General features: G+C 38.4%; 1 protein-coding gene across 1 annotated transcript; it reads right to left on the bottom strand.

Moving 5' to 3' along the window:
* Positions 1–13,141: 13,141 nt before the first annotated feature.
* On the bottom strand, positions 13,142–17,361 carry LOC104931058 (major histocompatibility complex class I-related gene protein). Its single transcript, XM_019253376.2, has 6 exons — positions 17,211–17,361; positions 16,266–16,532; positions 15,318–15,596; positions 14,793–15,095; positions 13,934–14,044; positions 13,142–13,613 (listed from the first exon to the last, which is right to left on the bottom strand). Exons 1-6 carry the CDS (start codon positions 17,254–17,256, stop codon positions 13,507–13,509), a joined length of 1,113 nt encoding a protein of 370 aa, XP_019108921.1. The 5' UTR covers positions 17,257–17,361; the 3' UTR covers positions 13,142–13,506.
* Between the last annotated feature and the right edge of the window lie 1,697 nt (positions 17,362–19,058).

Raw genomic sequence — 19,058 nt, 5'->3', positions numbered from 1 at the left:
AGATCACACTTTATTGTAAAGAACATGACATATTTCCTCACTAAAGTGGACTAAAGAGGATCTCTCTCTATAAGATCTCACTAAAAAAAAGCTAGATCTGTCTCGGTTGTGCAATAATTGCAAATTCAGGCTTTGTACGTCATCATAAAAACAAGACTTGGCTGGAGCACGTCTCTCGACTAATAAAAAAATTAATTGCACGTCATGTACAGGAGACATCTGTTAGGACATGACGTATGTCATTACTGAAGATAAAACGTGTGAAAATCTAGGTTTTTCTAACAAGTTACAGGAAAGTGGCAGCATTATTCACTAGTCACCCTGAAAATGGGGACATTAACCCAACCTAATAACACCAAATCAAGCCCAACACATTACTGGCCACCAAGTGAAGTCTTTATTAGATGTTGGAACATACCCTTGCATGGCTTGGAACCAGTTAAATAAACCGGCTTTGTCATGTTAGTTACATTTAAAAACCAATAACTCTTAATAGGAACAGTAGCACAAATATAACATGGCTCTCTAGGTTTGCCACTATTCGTTATGGGTCCACCACTTTGGTCCAAACTGAAATAACTTAACAAGTGCTAGATGAAGGATGGATGGTGTTTCTGACATTGCTGACTTTGAGGCTCAGTCACCACCAACAGGTCAAAGTACAGCGTTTGGACACACATCATGCTGCCCAGAGAGGTTTGATATTTGGGCTTTTAAGTGACCTGTCTCAACAACTATTGGATGGATTGCCATAACATTTCTGGTCAAATACTTTGCTTTATGATCAAATACCTGCAAAACACATTATGTTGTGTGCTAATTAGCAAATATTTGCATACTAACATTGCTCAGCATCGTACTTGCTGATGTTGGTATTTAGGTCAAGCCAGCACTGTGTACAAGCACAGCCTTTTGAAGCAACTTGCACTGCTGCAGACTCTTGTGCTATTTGGCACAGTTAGTGCACTGCAGGACATTTGAGGACAAGTGAAAGCATGGGGTCAGCTTCTTTCATGCAACCTAATGGTCTCGTTATTCAAGCAACACAAATATCAAACTACAAGTAAATGTTCTGTAATGTAAACTGTGAATTCATTCAAATACAGAAAGAAGTAGAGCTAAAATCTATTTTTATATATTAATATTAGGTCAAATGACTTTGTGTAATGTGAAATCAGTCACTCGTAGTTACAAGTTCACAGTTTATTCTCACTCAACTCTGCAGTTACCTTCAGCTCTATAGAGCCTTTAACTGTCTTTCAAATCAAATCAGATTTTATTTGTATAGCCCAAAGTCACAAAGTACATTTTCCTCGGAGGGCTTTACAATCTATGTGACAATCAGTGACACCCTCTGTCCTTAGACCCTCGGTTCGAGTTTAACTTTCAGCTTATTGTTTTGGTGTTGAGCCTTGCAACTTGGCCTGCAGTTTTATTTACTCTCTCTGCTCACTCACCAAATAAAAAAAAACAACTGTACACTTCCTCCTCAGGACCATGACACCAAATGAATGCCGACGTTGTTTTGTGTCTCCTGGCTGGCCTTGTAAATATCCAACTACTTATTAACTAAGTTTGCTGTATCAGCTTTAGAAGTGGTCAAAAAAACAGTTTTTGCAGGTTTAAAGTGTACAGAAAAGCCCCTTTCAGAGTGTAATAGTGTTTTATATTTTACATAGTTATTATTGAAGCATTAAGCAGCATGTTGTCATGTGCTTAATTTGTCATATTAGATTTAAACATTTGGAACATGCATGCATGATTTCCACATCTACCCTTATATTTTGGCCCTTTTGTGTGATATTACATGACATTTTTCTTCAGCATTTTATCTTCAGATGAACTGAATGTTCTACTCTCTCTGACCTGACACATTCCAGAAAGAGAGACAGGCGTGTGTTTCAAAGTCTGAGGAGAAGTTGAATTCTTTTCATGTTTTTAGCTCTTAATCTTATTCTACTACTGCCTGCTGAACACTTAAGACACATTAAGCACAATGCTTTGCTCCTCATTACATGTTTAAACAACCTTTGACAACACAGCCTGCTGTTTCACATGGTGCAGTCTTAATTCAAGTAATTTCCACTAATAAATCTTCAGGGAATAAAACAATGATACAACCTTCTTTGTTGAACCTGCATAAGCCTGGGATAATGCTGTGACAGATTCCACTGGCTTTTTTTGCATGTAAACTATCTTGTACTATTGCTTGCCAACATCCTGCATGTTCACTGAACTGAATAGGTTTAAGCAAGCGTCAACAAGATTATTCATCTCCCAGGTACCTAACAATCAACGTGGCCAACCTCCAATCTTTGTTTTATTACCATCCTCAAGCCAAAAAACACGCACGCTGACACAACACACCCAAACACATAGATTCAATCAAAGAGCAAACGAATTGCAACAAAAACAAGTATAAAGGAAAGAATGGGCACACAAGTGTGCAAAATGGATGCAATGATAAGTTTGAAAGTTAAAAAGATTAAATTACGTTTTATTTATATAGTGCCAAATCATGACAGAAATTATTTTATGGAACTTTCCCAACAATATGAGCAAGCGCTTGGCAACGGTGGCGAGGAAAAGCTTCCTTTAAGACGCAGAAACTTAAAGCAGAAACAGCTAATGGTGGTTGTCCAGCTGCCACAACTGGTTGAGTTTCGAGAGGTAACAGAGATAACAAAGATACAGTGCAGCAGTATGACTGATTGTAGTAGTAAAAAATAATGGTATTTGTAGTGGACGTCAAGCTGGACCGCAGCAGCAGGTGCAACCCCAATCCCAGATATAGGCGATTGAAGAGAACCAGCGCGTCGAGAAAGCAGAAAAACTCTGGGAAGGAAGCAAAGTTCGTAACAGTGGGACACAAATGTGTTTAGATGGAGAGGGAGAGATGAACAGAAGAGCTTAGTGCAGTGTAGGCCTATAGCAGCAAAACTAAGGGATGGTTGAGGATTTATTGCACTGTCCTAATTCGATTATAAAATACAAATGGCAAGTCCAGTAAGAACCTCAGCAGCCTCCCAGTCCCCTGATGTCCATAGTGGGATAGAGTTGAATGACCACTGGAACATCTTGAGGGAAGAAGGCTGGCTTCAGCTGAAGATACTTCTCTTCTTATCCAGTATGTCGGGAAGTAGGTGGGAGACAGCATGCTGTTTTCCATCACCAGCTCAACTCCTCCACCTCCTCCAGGCACCAAATCAGCCTAACCAACCTGTTACACCCTAGCACACATCAGTTGTTCGTTGGTCACCATCAAGGCAGAACATATGCAGCATCTTCTCGCAGACCCCCTGAATGGAAACAAGGGCTTAGTCCAGCAATCAACTTCTTGCTTATGGTCAGCTGTAGATGGTTCAGTCTTCACCACCCAACACAACACAACACAACACAACACACAGCGACCAACTCCTGACTGTCCTTGTGGTTGCATGTTGCAAAGATAAAAGGTGAACCAGGTTGTAATCAGACCTGCCAAGTGCGGCAAGAAATGTGAAGCTATACACTTAATTGACAAGACAATAAATCCAGTGTTTTATTGTCTCTGGTGGGACATTTCACAATCTGTGTGAAGCTTGTCAGGGTAAGTGTCATGTGGTTACGTCTCCAGAGTCCACCATTGGCACTGGGGCGTTGTATCTGGCACTGGGGTGTTGTGGCAGCTATTGCTGGACCAGCGACAGCAGCAGTCTGTTAAATTAAAGATCTGATGTCCTGCTTTGTGCACATTACATGTTAGTAGACATTTCTTATTATCTTATTAAGCAACACTATCAGGAGTTGAGTTTCTGGCAATCTAATGAATGCAAATCCAATATTTCCCTTCGCTTGGTATCATACAGTGAGATTAAGAGGAGTTAAGAGGAGAATATCAAGTCTGGGAAACCAAAACAATGAGCTAAAAGAGGCTAAAAATCTCCACAGAGCTCATAGGAACTGCAGGTGTTGGGTGATGATTCTTTGTGGATAACTGAAACTTATGTTGCAGTGTATATTGTTTGCTTTGCAATGACTGAACCTGCTTCATGGTCCTTTCGGGAGCTCTTTTCAAGTGGTCCTTGGCTCTTGACCTACTCTTCTGACTCTTTGATTTTTCCTGTCGGAAATCCTGTGAGAATTTCCTTTGTGTGGTCTCTTAATGACGGAGTGATTTTCCTTCTGATTGTGGATAATGGCCCCAAGAGTGCTTATAGAAACATGTTGGTTGGGAAGTATGTCCCATTACTCACCAGTGTTGTTTCAGAAGTTCTTGCAAAGCTCTGGCCATCATCATGTACTTGCATTCAGAAGTGGGAATCCCCTTTCTAACCCTTTATCGGATCGTGTACAGTAACTTCCATGGTGCCCCTCACATCTCTCAATGAAGGAGGCTTTCTCCAGCCAATCAGCATTGCTATGGCCTCTAATGGATCCCACTCTACCCCTAAATCCTAACATTTTTTGCACGATATTTTTGAAATAAGTGTTTTGTAAGACATATGTCTGATTGTTATTTTGCATATAAATATTCCACATATTTTCTGGAACTTTTTTTTACCCTAGGTAGGCGAGTGACCGAAAAAAGTCTTAGATCTTATGTCTTATATCCACCAATAATACTCCAAGGTTGAAATTAAAAATTTTCAAGTATTTGTGCCCTATAAAGGGTTAAAGAGTAAATGGACTGTACTTATGTATGTAGTGCCTTTCTAGTCTTCCGAACTGCCAATCTTCTGATTAGTGCTCTGCCTCTGCGCCACAGCCAGAGTAGCAGTACTAATCTTCCAACATGCACAAACTAATTAGTGGAATCAACTGGTTTAGTGCTTTTTCTTAGTGTTCTACACGTTTCCTCACTGCTCTATAGAATAACTGTTGTGTAACTCATGCACAGTGTTTGTGATGGTTCGTAGGTAGTGGGAGGTTCCTCTCATTGCTCGTAAAATGAGTTTTTGGTATTCAGCCAGTCTGTGTTGGCCAATTTTTGTGACTAACCGAAACCAACGATGTAGAGTCCCTTCAGCAATTGTGGAGGTGTGAAAATGGGCAAAGCTCTCTCTCAGTTTCATAATGACAAAAAAAACACTTAGAAAAAGAGCGAGGGAGGTTTAAATGTTAATGCCAGGATTTAAGTGGTCCAGTTTCTCAATCATAAATCTCTGAATTCACACACCACGTTTGCTTCTTCAGAGTCAAGGCAGGATTCCAGCTCCAGGTCAGCTTCTTTCATGTCAGTGCCCTCACCATAACCCTGGTCATGTGTTTTTCATCACCCACTTATCAGCAAAAGATTTCTTCCTTTGGCTGCCCACATATCTAGAGGTCATGCAGGATATTGCTCAGTGTTCCTAGTCTGCCTCAAACGAATGCACCAGGCCAGGAATGTTTTTTTAAATACTTTTTCCATTGTTGTTGTCAACACCACGCCCAGCTCGCTCTGCCCAGAGAGCCCCTGACTGCCTCAACTCATTAATATCTGTCTACATTTCTTTAGGGGCATCTAAATATAAATTGCTAAGATAATGTGTTTTTGTTCTGATTATTTAAAATTATAAAGGGTCTATTTACAACTCACCAATCTTTCTCCTGCTTGTATGAAAAACCCTGCCTCTTACCTAATCCTTGTCCTAACTGTCACTTTGATTACCAATCCCCAATCTGAACCAGTGACAACCAGTCGAGATCTGCAGGAAAATCTGCACATTAGGCACATTAACGCACATATATTAATGTGTGTCTGTGTCAGCTCCGTATCTATTGAAATCACTCAACCCTTTAGTCAAGACAAGGTGGTTCGTTCTGCATTCCAGGACCACACTGGACAGGTTTTATCAGATGGTGTTATCTCAGGCACACCCACCCTCTTTCCTCACATGCATCAATGGTAACTTAAAGTCTTGACAGCTTTCCTACTGATGGGGCACCCTGATGGCGAGCTGTTTGCTCACCGCTTGATTACACATGTCGATAGTGCTCAACAGAAGGAGAATGGATTTAAAAGTAATGATTAACATCTACATGTTTAAACATTTAATCCTCATCTTTCATATTCTGTCTTGTTATCAGCGAGGTGACAAAGGCGACAAAGGTCGTGAAGGCTTTCACACCCCTGAAGCTCTTTATCAACATGTTGTGCCTTGTTTGTACAAATGACGGTTTGTGGTGCGACATCAGTTTATTATGAAATAAAGTTGGGATATTAATGATATAAATTTTATTTCTATGAGAGAGAGATAGAGAATAGAATAAATAGATATAAGGATATAAAAGGGCTAAAATGCAGTGGTGGGAAAGGCATTAAAATGCTTTATTTAAAGGAATAATTCAACATTTTGGAACTACACTGTTGACACATTCATCTTTTTATTCCAATTTATGCACATCAGGCTAACTGTGGTTTAATTTTCACCGTGATATGTGTGGAAGAGATTGATCAATAAAGTTTGGAGAAGATACACTTCACGATCGTTTCATGAGAAGAGGTAAACATATTTTATTCTTACTTTATGGTCAACAGTGTATTTGTTTTCACTTCAAGGTGTACTTAAATCCTTTAGTTTACATAACGGGTTAACTCCAGAGTGTTACTGCTCCGAGGCAACAAATAGTGCAGCAATGTCATATTTTTTGTAACTGCTTATCCTCATCAGGTTTGTAGGGTGGTGCTGGAGCTTCTCCCAGCTGATTTAGGGCGAGAAGCAGGGAACACCCTGGACAAGTTGCCAGTTCATCACAGGGCATTTTCCTAAAAAGTAGCTTGCTATCTTTGATGTATGAATCTTCGTGTCACTGCAGCCCAGTTAACCGTGTTTTTTTGAGACTTTGAGCCAAGTCTGAGAGCATTTTAACGTCCATGTTGTTCGGCGTTAGCTTCATTTTTGAGCACACATAGGCTTCTCTCTGTACCTTTGTCCTCTTCTGACGACCATTCATAGCTTAAGTTAAAAGTTAAACTTAAGAAGTTATAATTTAAGATTCTTAACGGCCATTAACGAAACAAACCTCTATATCAGCACTCATGGAACAACTCTTGTCCAATCAAGGATTTGATTAGACCTAATTGTTGCATAACCCCCAAAGTAAAGTCAGAATTACAATTTGCTTTAAATACCAAACAGACGTGTGAGCTTCAGAGGTGTTGGTTCATGGGATTTACCTCAGGAAGCAGCCAGAATAGCTGTTTTTTCCTGTTTACAGTCTTTGTGCTTGTGACTGTGGCCTGTAATCATTTAAATCAAAGCACTAACAGAAACAATGAGGTGTGTCTCCTTTGGGAAATTATCTGGCACATCATCTCTGCTTCTCTGGAAGATGCTGAAAGATTATATGTTTGTTGCCTTGCCTAAGGACAGAAGCAATGCAAAAATGTCTAGTAAGCATTTTATATGTCAGTATTAGCAGTATAAATGGACTAAAAGCATGTTGCCAAATCTTGCAATATCACCCAAATTTGCCTCTTATCTTGTCTCAAATGTAGCCAGAGGTAGAGATTGATTTCAAATGTTCAAGGTTAGTTCTGCCTAACTACAGATAACAGATACAGATTCTCGAAATCCAGCATGTTTTATGCTGCAGGTAAAATCTTCTGCAAAATACAGTAAATAAACAGAATAAGCACCACCAAAGAGCATCACCTCAATGCCTCCCATCCATCCATCCATTATCTGGATCTGCTTACCCTTATCAGGGTCAGGCTGGAGCTCTACATGCTCTACCAGGTGAGCTACCGGGGAGCAGAATGCAGTATATCTAAATATTAATCGAGAAATACATACAAAAGTAAAATAAAATCTATTCCTAACTTTTAACCATCGAAAGGAAGTTAAGATATAATTATGGTATAAAAAGTCCTGAGAAGTAAGAATGAATGAGGTGTGTCTTCTTTGGAAAATTCTTCTCCACTAAAAGTAGTTTAACTTTTAAGTCTAAAAACCACACAGCATTCACCCACTTATTATAAAACCGCTTTGTAATCAGATGCTAAAGCCGATCATTTTGCCAAACCTTCCTTTGCGTCTTTGTTCAGCTCAAGCAAAACCAAAGTGGGTGAAATGCTAATTTACAGCAATCTAATGGAATTAACCTGGAAGGATGGGAGCCAGTAATGCTGATTCTTGGAGGAAATTAACATAAAATCTTCAGTATATAGAGCAAATCTTCCTTCGCAACTGTTTCATATCCTCGGCAAATGAAGAAACACTTGTCTTTAGTGGATCTACTTCAAGAAATGAGATGATGTGTGTGCAAAAGAGTTGTTTGCACTGCTTAAGAGAGACCACACGGTAGTTTCTGTTATCTTTGGTCATATATGTAACCTTTGTACATACAGTATAGCTTCAAAACTCTTCTCCGAGGACGGTGTTCATGACACTTATTGTACGCTTGACTTGTGCTTGTTATCACCACATCAGCTGTCACCACTACAGATGATAAGTCGTATGGGTGGAGTATTTTAAAGACAAATAACCGTTTTTCTCACTCACTCTTAGTTTCTTTTTCGCTTGTATTGACATGCTTCTTTTAGGTGTGTATCCAAAAGTGTTGTTTCTGGCAGCTGAAATCAAGCAGCGACCTCCGTGTATCTGTATCTGTTAATCATATGAATTATATGTATCTGTATCCGTATTTAGAGTGGGCGGGATTTAATGTTATTTTAATCATGCAATTGATATGGGTTGATCAGAAATTGTTATATTTATTGCTGATTAGAAAACTGTTTACAGGACAGCATCAGCATTGAGCTTCAGATCAATGGTTTTGATCACGATAGCAAACAAACTATTTACAGATGAATGAACAGGAGTTTTTATACTCAACATAACTTTCTTTTTTTAAACTTTTAATATTTTGTTAAGATCAGTGTTTGTTTTTTTATGGTTCTTTTTTATTTTATTTTTATTTCCACACCAGGTGTGTGTAGGAGTGTCGCTTAATTTGTAATATTATTTATACCACTACTACGAAGTCAAAAAACTGGTTAGAGCCAGTTGACGGTTTAAAAAACAAAACAAACTCTAACGACTGGCAGAGAGAGAGTGTGTGTGTATTTGACAGGCAGAGACACAATGCCATTCACATTGTACCAAGCACCACGTCTGAACAAACCCAGGTTTACCAGAACTCTACTGGTGAATAAGTAAATATAAACCTGACGCTGAAGAAACCCTAAACGTCAACGAAAAAGACTTGCGAACCTGCAAAAGTGATTTGTCCATACTGGATACTCGTTTCAGCCGAGTATCCGGCTCAACTTGACACATGAACAAACAGTTATACTTAAGATTTTTAATTCAAAACATACAGTCAGCATATATCATATATGATGTATTAGAAAGACCGAACTACTCAGCTCAGCAGTATGTATGAATATGAAACTATACCTCTTGAAACATAAGCTACCTTATTAAATATCAAACATAGCAATGCACCAGCTGCTACATGCACCATGGTAATACTTTCACTTTTAAAGCAGTAATATGAGAACGGTGACAGGGAGCATTTTTCTGCACAATGAGTTCTATTACTGTTCATACTTTAAGAGTCAGTGACACCAAAAGGGAATTAAAAGATCAGGATGTCGTGAGACCGTGGGTGGCTCGACCTCTGCAGAAACAAACCAGTGGAGACAGTTTTGGGTGTTAAAGCTTCTTCAGCCAACTGTAAAATCAAAAACAGTTCCTCGAAGCTGCTTATGCGTTCACTGTTACATGGAAACCACTCACAATGAATTTCTCACACTTGAGCCACAGAAGATTGCAGCGTTGTTAAAGAAAACACACACCCACGCAGACATAAATTGTCATCTATTGACATGTCATGACCTGTTAAATATAAACACTGATTTTATCTCCGATTAAACCAGCATGATTTTGAAGATTATTAAATAGATAAAAAGCAGCAGACACAACCAAAGGCCACACAAGATCAGTACAATGAAATCAAATCTGTAATTGCTCAAGTGGCTGCAAAACATGTTAATCTCCATAAGTCCCCATGTCCAAATGTCCAACTTCACAGCAGAAATAAACATGTTTACAGCCTGGTACAAAAAACAGTTTTGGTCTCTGTAGCTAATTTCCCTGTTCATGACAACTGTACTGAGGGTGAATTTATATACAACTCACCTGTTCACATTATATTAAGGTTTAAAGTTATGCAGGATTAACAGCGTTGCTGCTTTGATTGACAGGTGGGTGTCGTCACAGGTGGCTTATTAGAGCACCCAGGCGTCGTTCAGCCTGCCTCAGGTCCACCGATGATTGACATCTTTCCACATAATTAGAATAGCCAGGAGGCAGAAGAAGCTTTACATCCAACATGCCATAACACACACCAGAAGTCAATGAACAGAAGCTAAAATTCAAATTAAATCTAGACGCTGTGTTCTGGACTAGTTGGAGGCGTAAGAGTGATTTTTTTTTTTTTTGTTAATGCTGGAGAGGATTAAATTGTAATTTTCAAGTTTACCGAGACGTGATTGGAGGGTCTGATTATTCTAAATAGTAAAAGCAGACCACAACAGCCAGTGTGTTGTTTTAGGGCTGAAATCTCTCGTCTCCAGAGCAACCAGCCCTAATCTGGTATTTTTATATTCAACATGTGTTTTTCACCTGGAATCTGGGCAGAACTGAAGCCGCATGCTAGAGGCGGTGTAAATCCAGACAAAGTCGTTGGTGAAAGGTATTTACTGTTGCAAGCCTAATCCAGATCCCTCCCTTGTCTGTCTGCAGGTCAAGGCTATGGCAGGTCAAAGGAGTATCTAGTGTTGACCTTTGAAACTTGTTCTGCAGATTTACACTCATGCAAATACCGGTGCCGCACGCTGTTTGCTGTAGTCTGCGTTGACTGACGTGTTTCCATCTTGAGTTGAAGAGCAGTGCTCTCAGAGACTGTTACCTAATTTTGTATTAGAAGGTATAAATCGGAATCAAAGCTTGCTGCATTGTCAGGGCCGGTCCTGCACATGCTCTCACGCCACACGTCCATCAAGCTACAGATTTATATTTCATGCATGCTCAGAGTCATCTAACATCAACGCCCTTCCTTTCTGTCTCAATTAGTTTTGTGGTTTGTCATTTTGTGACTTGTTCCGTAAACGTGAGAACCGGAGCTGGGTAAGCAGGCAGTGTAAACCAGGCTCAGCAGCTTCTGTGGACATAATGACAGAGGCGGAAGAAACTGAAGAGGATGTTGACGGATCAGAAATGTAGAGAGTGGTCGAAGAGGAAGCCACGAGTCAAGAGTAAATCTGGGACTGACTTTAAGTCTCATGGCGAGAGCTTGTTCAAATAAAAGACTGAAAGACAGACAATAACTACACAGCAATGAAATTTATATTCTGTGAGCGATGACACATTTCATAAGTGTGGCGTGCGGATTCTTGAAATCCCAGCTGTACAAAAGATGTCAGATAATACGGCCAAATCAGTCAGTTTCCTGTCTTTTCTCGTGTGTTATGTTGTTTGTGTTGGAGTGAATTATACTGGTTACCATGTTGAAACCCTGTAAACAGACACTTTACAGATAAGATGCAGGACAGAACTGACTAAGAAATGGCTAATTTTTTATAATAAACTGTAAGTTTGTCCAAATTTTCACCAGCACCATACATATTAAGTTATTAAGACCATCTATCATTAAGAATATATATATAAATATATATCTTCTTTGGCTTGTTCTCATGAGCACAGACATGTTCTTTAGTTGTAGTTCTTTGCTTATCTAACTCGTCAGCATGTTTCATATTAGAGAATTGCAATGGATGGATGGATGACATCGTTTGGTTCCCTCTGTTGGGCTTTAGTTTAAACTGCGCAACTGTCACGTTGCTAAATAATATTATAGTTTCTATTCCACTATAAGTCTATTATTATAAACTACACTCAGTTCTGGTAATTATTTATGGAGAAGTATTTAAAAAAAAGAAGTGTCTCTCTTAGCCTGGAGACCAGATGCACGTTGTTGCTGCACAACTGTGACTCAAATATAAAGAAACTTCAAAATAACAAGACAGAATGGTGAAAATACAGACGTCTTATGTTTTAAAAATGTTTATTAAAACCACCATGAGATTAAAACATGAGCACAAGTTATACACGTTAATATTTTTTGTCAGTAAATGTTAAAAACAAAAGCCTCAAAACAACCTCTCAATCCCGATGTCACAATCCCGGACTTCCACAACCTCGGACACATTTAACTTCCTGTTGTAAGGCAGAATAATACTGCAGATAAGATGTTTAATCTGTAACGTTTAAATAGCTCGGCTAATCTGTGGATCACACAGACCCCTGGACTAGTAGCTGCTTGTTTAATGTTTAATCGGCTTGTTTGATGTTTGGTGAAAAAACTGAAGCCATGACACATAAAGTGACTTCATGTCTGTTGGAGATAAGAAATCTGAGTCTGGGCCAGATTCTAAATCTGGGCACGTTGACTCACCCATCCCGATACTCATCACACATCTAGAAACTTTGTTGTCAGCACTTTTCACTCAGGTTGTTTCATAGATTTTGATAGAAAGCCCAGAGCACATCCTGCTGCTGGGAGCTTTCCATGTTCCTCTGTGCAATGATCAGCACCATGCTGCTTCAAGGCCTGGATTCAAGGCCCTTTCCTTTTAGCTTCAAAGGCTGTTTTTGATGATTTTACTCCTATGAGTTTTCAGATTACATTTCCTAAATTACATGTTTTCTCACAGCAGATAATAATGTGATATTATATATTAATGTTTTTAGATGTTCTGATATATTTTATAGCACACTGTATGGTTTGTGTCAAAGTTGTTTCTGGGCATTTTTATTTATTTATTTTTTTACAACATGACACACAGCTCTTTAGTTTATGACCTTTATTTTAACAGACCTGACTTATACACACACACACACACACCCTTCATAAATCCATCAACTCACTCAAAAAATAAATTAATCCCTTTAATGTGAAAAACTACTGACCATCAGAGGTCATTTTTGTGAACTGACACTTTAACGACAAACCTAAAGAACTGGAGAGAACAATGTACATACAGTATATATACAGAATAAACTCAACTTAAAAAATATTTGTCAAACTCAAAAGTTAGAATATCATGACCTGAAGATTTTGATTTCATCGAGATCTAAAATATTCACAAGAACAGAGGTCTGTTTTAAAAAAAAAAGGGAATAATACTTCATTTAAAGTATCACCATAGATCCAAAGCTTGTGTTTTTCCTTCATGCCTTCATATGAAACCATCTCTGTCACAGATATTTTCTTACAGCTACAACTGCGTTTCCCAAAAGAATTGTGAGATATTCCCAAAGGTGTTTTCTTTTTAGCATTTCACAACTTCTTCAGCCTTTTGTCCCAACTTTTTTTTTTTAAAATGTTGCTGCCATTAAATTCAAAATGACATTATTTACCAAAAAAAATTCTTGGTTTTAACATTTCGTAAGTTGTCTTTGTGCTATTTTCTATGAAATATGGGTTTTGGTGTTTTGCACATCATCATATTTTATAAATAGAGTTGTGAACACTTCACATCGCAGCATTTACTGTTTTGTTGTCCTGCGTGACATCACTGTCACACACACTGTGTGTGGAGGTTTCTGTCTCTGTTTCTGAATTCAGAGTTGTTTCAGGAGCTGTAAGAAAAAAACAAACAGTTAGCCTTACTTCTAACAAACAGCTGCTACAACCACAAGAAGGTGTTCGGTGTGAGCCGCCTCTGCCACCAAGAGACATGTTTCATCTGTCAGAAGCAATGACATTTGTGCCACGTAGCGATACTGTAACCTGTCCTGTAATCTTTGATTTTGTTATTCATATTTAGTGTCAATAATCTGCAGTGACACATCTTGATGCGAGTACATGTCAGATAAAAGAGAATAAATAGATAATAATTTCATCTGTCATGGTTATAAATGCCACCCTGCCACATTTCTGTTTCTGTTTGATGTCTTACTTGTTATTTTCTTGTAAACAAAGAATCCAACAGCAGCCATAAAGACGAAAACAGAAGAAACGGCTGCAGCAATGATGAGAACGGTGGCGTAAGAAATCTTCTGTTCAACGACTGATGGAAAAACAAACCACATAGACAAAGCAGGTTAGAACAGAAGTGCTTCCAGCCGCCGATTAAATAAAACCTAATGCACACACGTTTATCTAATTATGTCATGTGATTGGTCACTTGCATTAGTTTGAAAACAAAGTGGCTAAATTTGCAGCTGTTGATCAGTTGTTGATGCATTTCAGTGATTTAATCCAAAACTCAAATGACTTCCAGAATCATGAGGAGGAAAACAAATAAACATGAAGCAGGAAAAGTAAAAAAAAAACATAAAACAAACAAAACAAATGTAATTATAGATCATTTGTATGTAATTTAAGAAAGAAAAGAAACACTGTAGAAATAATATAGTAATTTATTTGTACAAAATTAATGAGAAAAATCTGAATTTGTTGCTGATTCACGGATAATGTTCATAATAAATCATTAAAAATATCAACAACAGAAAGTTACTGTAAAAATTTAGATTTATTTTCCATAAATGTAAGTTTGTAGTTAGTAAGTAACAGTTGAACAGTGAAACAAAGGAACAACCAGACTAATCAGAGCAGGCCAGACAATCAAAATAAGGAGAAACACAATTAAGGCAGGAAGTTAAAGACACGAAGAGAGAATACAAACATAAAAAAGGAAACTAAAACATGACACCGACCTTCAAGAAAACAAGAAAAAAAAGGCATAATGCAAATAATGTGTCAAGACAAGTGAATTTAATCTTTCTAAGATCTGTCACTTCTGGTCCCAGTCTTACCCCAGTTGGTCCTGATCTCTTCTTTGTCCAATCTGGTGACGATGTCGTCCTCTACACCGGAGAGATGAAACACACAGTCGTACCTCCTCCAGTCTTCAGGCGCGACTGATGAAAGTTTCAGGTCAACGCTCATCTGGAAGGTTCCATCGTGATTGGGGAGGATCTCACCGTGGTCCACGTCCTCGTGCTGCTCCTCTCCATTTTTCCTCCAGCTGAGTGAGGCTCTGTCAGGGTAGAAACCCGTGGCGTGGCAGCTGACGGGAGAGGAGGGAGTCTTCTGCAGGAGAGACACTGAGGGAAGCTCTGGAGAAAAAGAGAGAAAGAGGGGAGAGGAAATAAATAAGATGAAGAGAAGCAAGAGAAAATGGGGAAACAATGTGTGCATGCACAGGCTGAATTATGTTGCCCAGGTGGAGAGATCAATACTTTAAAGACATGACAAACTACTAAAATGGTGCATGCCCCTTTGAATTCAATGTGTGAGTTAAAACTCAGATAAAAACAATAACGTGATTGTGATTCTACCTGTTCTCAGCAGAGAGCTCCTCCCATACTTCAAATGCTTCTGCAGACAATCGATGCAAACGTGGTTAAGGGTATTCTTCCAAAAGTTGTTTGTCGTCGTGTCGCTGTCCCACAGGTGTTTAGTGACCACAGACTGAGGTTTGGGGGCGATCCATGTTTCAGTTTCCAGATTAAATACTAGGAAGTCTTCTCCGTTATACCCATATTGATGAAAACCTTTGATTTCTCCGGTCTCCTCGTCCCACTCGCAGCCGGACAATCTCTGTAAAATGTGGACGCCTAGAAGAAGAGGAGAACACACAGTGCAGTGAACCACCATTTATCACAGAGATCCACAGACACCAATGACACTGTTGAACAGTGGCGTCATGCCAAAGATCATTTATGCGTGGTTCAGTCAGGGTGTAAAAGGATGCATTGCACCATCAGTTTAAAGGAACATGTCTACCATAAGATAACAGGTAAAGTGATGATACACTGACATGTAATCAGGTAAATTGTGTGCTCCCACTCGGATCATATTTTATGGAGGAAATGTTAAACTCTCTCTGATTTACAGAGTTTCCTGATGGACAGTGAAGTAAACTGCTGCCAACTGTAGCTGCTGTTAGCTCAGTTTGTGAGCCGGGCTGTCCAGGCTGAGCACCTGGGGGGAGTGTTTGTGCCTCAGGTTAGGGGAGGTTTTCAGGCTGGGGTCGTGCCAGAACTGGAGCCGGAGCTGGGCAAGCTGGCAACCAGGCTCAGTAGCCTCTATGGACATAATGACAGAGGTGAAAAGACAGAAGAGGACGTAAATGGAGGAAGCTAAGAAGAGAAAATGAGAAAGTGAGCGAGCCACAGCCGTCGGACAAGAGTAAATCTGGGACTGACTTTTAGTGGTTGGTGAGAGCTTGGTGAAAGACAGACGCCGAGCTGGGCTGATGTAAACTGCACGTGTGTGAAACATACCGTCCGTTTTGTTTAACCGCTTCATCAAATTGTGGAATTCGACTTTGAAGCGCTGCTGGTGCACCGTACACTCCTGCGTGTGCAACTTCCAGTACTTTGGATCTCCGTCTCTTAATTTCTCCATCCAGTCCTGTTTGGCTAATCCTATCTTGATGTTGCTGTCACAGTAGCCCACCTCAATGTCATTGAGCAGAGCAAGACCCACGACCTCTGGTAAGTTTGGGACTCCAGAAGACGCAGTGAAGAAGAACTTCATCGTGTGTTTCACTGTAATAAAAACATTTTTTAAGTAATGAGTGTAAACTGAACTGTGAGTGTCATGTAAGGCAAGGCAAGTTTATTTGTATAGCACAATTCGTACACAAGGCAATTCATAGTGCTTTACAGAGGCAAGGAAAAACATTTGACATTAAGACAAGCAATAGCAATAGAAATTAAAAATTAAAAAGAGAAGAAAATTTTATTAAAAACATCAGAATGTCATTTAAAATCATTAAAACAGCAAATTTGAAAACAATTTAAAACATTAAACGAATCACTGGATTATGATTAAAAATTCTTTAAAAGTAGTTTAAAGGAACATGTCTACCATAAGATAACAGGTTTAAAGTCATTTTGATGATACACTGTAGTGAGTTAATGACTCTATAAAAAGCTCGCAATAGAGACACACCTCGTTTTGGTATTCCTGAAGCTGCTCACTTGGAACAAAACATATGTACTGGATTTGATTTGAAACATATTGTATTTGTATTGTGTTTGAAAGTTTAAGTGAATCATACTAGAATATATTTAAAAGCTGAAGTAGTACTATGTAAAGAATTTGATACATTGCTTCTGATGTTGATGATATTATAAGTTGTCACTTTTCCTGCTCTACACGGCAGCTCGTAGAAGTCAAACGAAACAGCAAAGAGCTTTAAAGCTTTTTAAATATTTTTTTACCTGGAGATGAAAAATGGCAGAAGAAGAGCAACAAGAAAACCTTCATGTTGGTTTAGAAGAGAAGTACAAATGAAGCTCAGCCTTTCTGTAATTAAAACCAGCTAAACCCGATTATGTTTCCTTTTACTTTTGCTTTTGCAGTTTAGAGAAGTCGTCGTAACACTGGCTTTCACTGACTCATCTTATCTGCATTATCACACAGAAAGGACGTTAGTCACGTAGAGCATATAACAGCGCTTACAGTGCTTTGTCCTCTGGATATAAGTGATTTCTATTATTGTTATTGTGTTTTTACTTGCACATTTCATGTCATAATCAGTACACAAAGAGTTTTCCAGTCTGTTCTCATTGCCAGGGCATCAATATCAACATTTTACCATCCACATCCAAAATCTAATGTAAGAAAGAAGGTGGATGGGTCAACCAGTGGACTTTTACACGGGAGACCAGGGTTTGTTTCTCATGTGAAAAAAATGACTTAATATTGAATTTACAGTTTAAATTCAAAATTATGTGAATTTGATGCCAGCAACACATTTCCAAAAAAAGTTGTGATACTGTAAAGAAAAGTTGTGAAATGCTCAAAGAAAACAGAGTGGACGTGGAAAGTTGGGAATTTTATTGAAAAAAGTAAAAAGTGATATTCAACAAACTGAAATATAAAAAATATAATCACATGACTAGAACATAATAAGAAGCTTTAGAATAATTTATAATAATTTCCATATTAAAAGTAAGTCTAAGGGTCAAATTAAGAGTGGATAACCTCGACTACACTCTGTCTGAATGTTCTGCAATTAAAAACCAAATTAATGTATCTATTGTTGCTTATTACTAATTATATTATTGTAAACTCAACACGGCTTTTGGTATTTTAACTGTATTCCAGTAGAAACGATAATCGGTATCAGCTGATATGTCTCATAGACAATCAATCAGCAGCAAATAAATAATTATTCAAATAAATTGGGGCATCTCTAAATAATTATACACACACTATCATCACACTTTTTATATAATTTAAAAGTACATTAAAATATATAAACTGTTCTTAGCAAGTTGAGGTCAAAGTTAAATTAGAAACTAAAGAGTTCAACAAAGATTTAAAATGTGATCTTACCTGCTGATGAAACGTGACAAAAGAGAAGCAAGAATAATATCTGTTTCATCTTGTTTTAATAAAAACAAAAAGGAGCTGGTTCACCTGTCAGAGGAAGGTGTGTCTTCAGTTCAGAGCCAGGAAGTGCCAAACACAGCTGCAGTTCCTCAAACGGCCACTAGATGCTGCCTGAGTCACGCTCCATCCATACTGTAAGTCCCCATGTTCAAATGTCACAACTTCACAGCAGAAATAAACATGTTTACAGCCTGGTACAAAAAACTGTTTTGGTCTGATCTAGGTTTCATTCAGCTCTCAGTCTTTGCCCAGTTTTAGATAAGCGGTGAACATAGACTGTGTAAAACATTGAACGTCTGTGATGCCTTTGACCCTCCAGCAAGCGGAGATAATAGGTTCAGGTTTTTTTCTCGTCATATTTTATATTTTTACTGACTGACTGATCACTTCTTTAAATATATATATATATATATATATATATATATACACACACCATAAGATGATCTAATCACGTATATATGTGTCAATGTATATGTATATATTGCATATGAACATGCTCAAATTAAAAAAAAAAAAAGTGGAAAACTGGAAGGTATTTTTAAATCATTTTTGATAAAATTGACAATGACAGATCAACTGAATTGTTTATTCAAGTAATAATTATTAAAAAGTGAATAAAAATAATCCTTAGATCCAATCGAGCATCTTACAGGACTTTAAGGATCTGCTAC

This window comes from Larimichthys crocea, chromosome XIII (genome assembly GCF_000972845.2).
Source record: "Larimichthys crocea isolate SSNF chromosome XIII, L_crocea_2.0, whole genome shotgun sequence".
NCBI lineage: Eukaryota > Metazoa > Chordata > Actinopteri > Sciaenidae > Larimichthys > Larimichthys crocea.
Note: the sequence above shows the minus strand (reverse complement) of the source record. Positions and strands in the feature narration are given on the sequence as shown.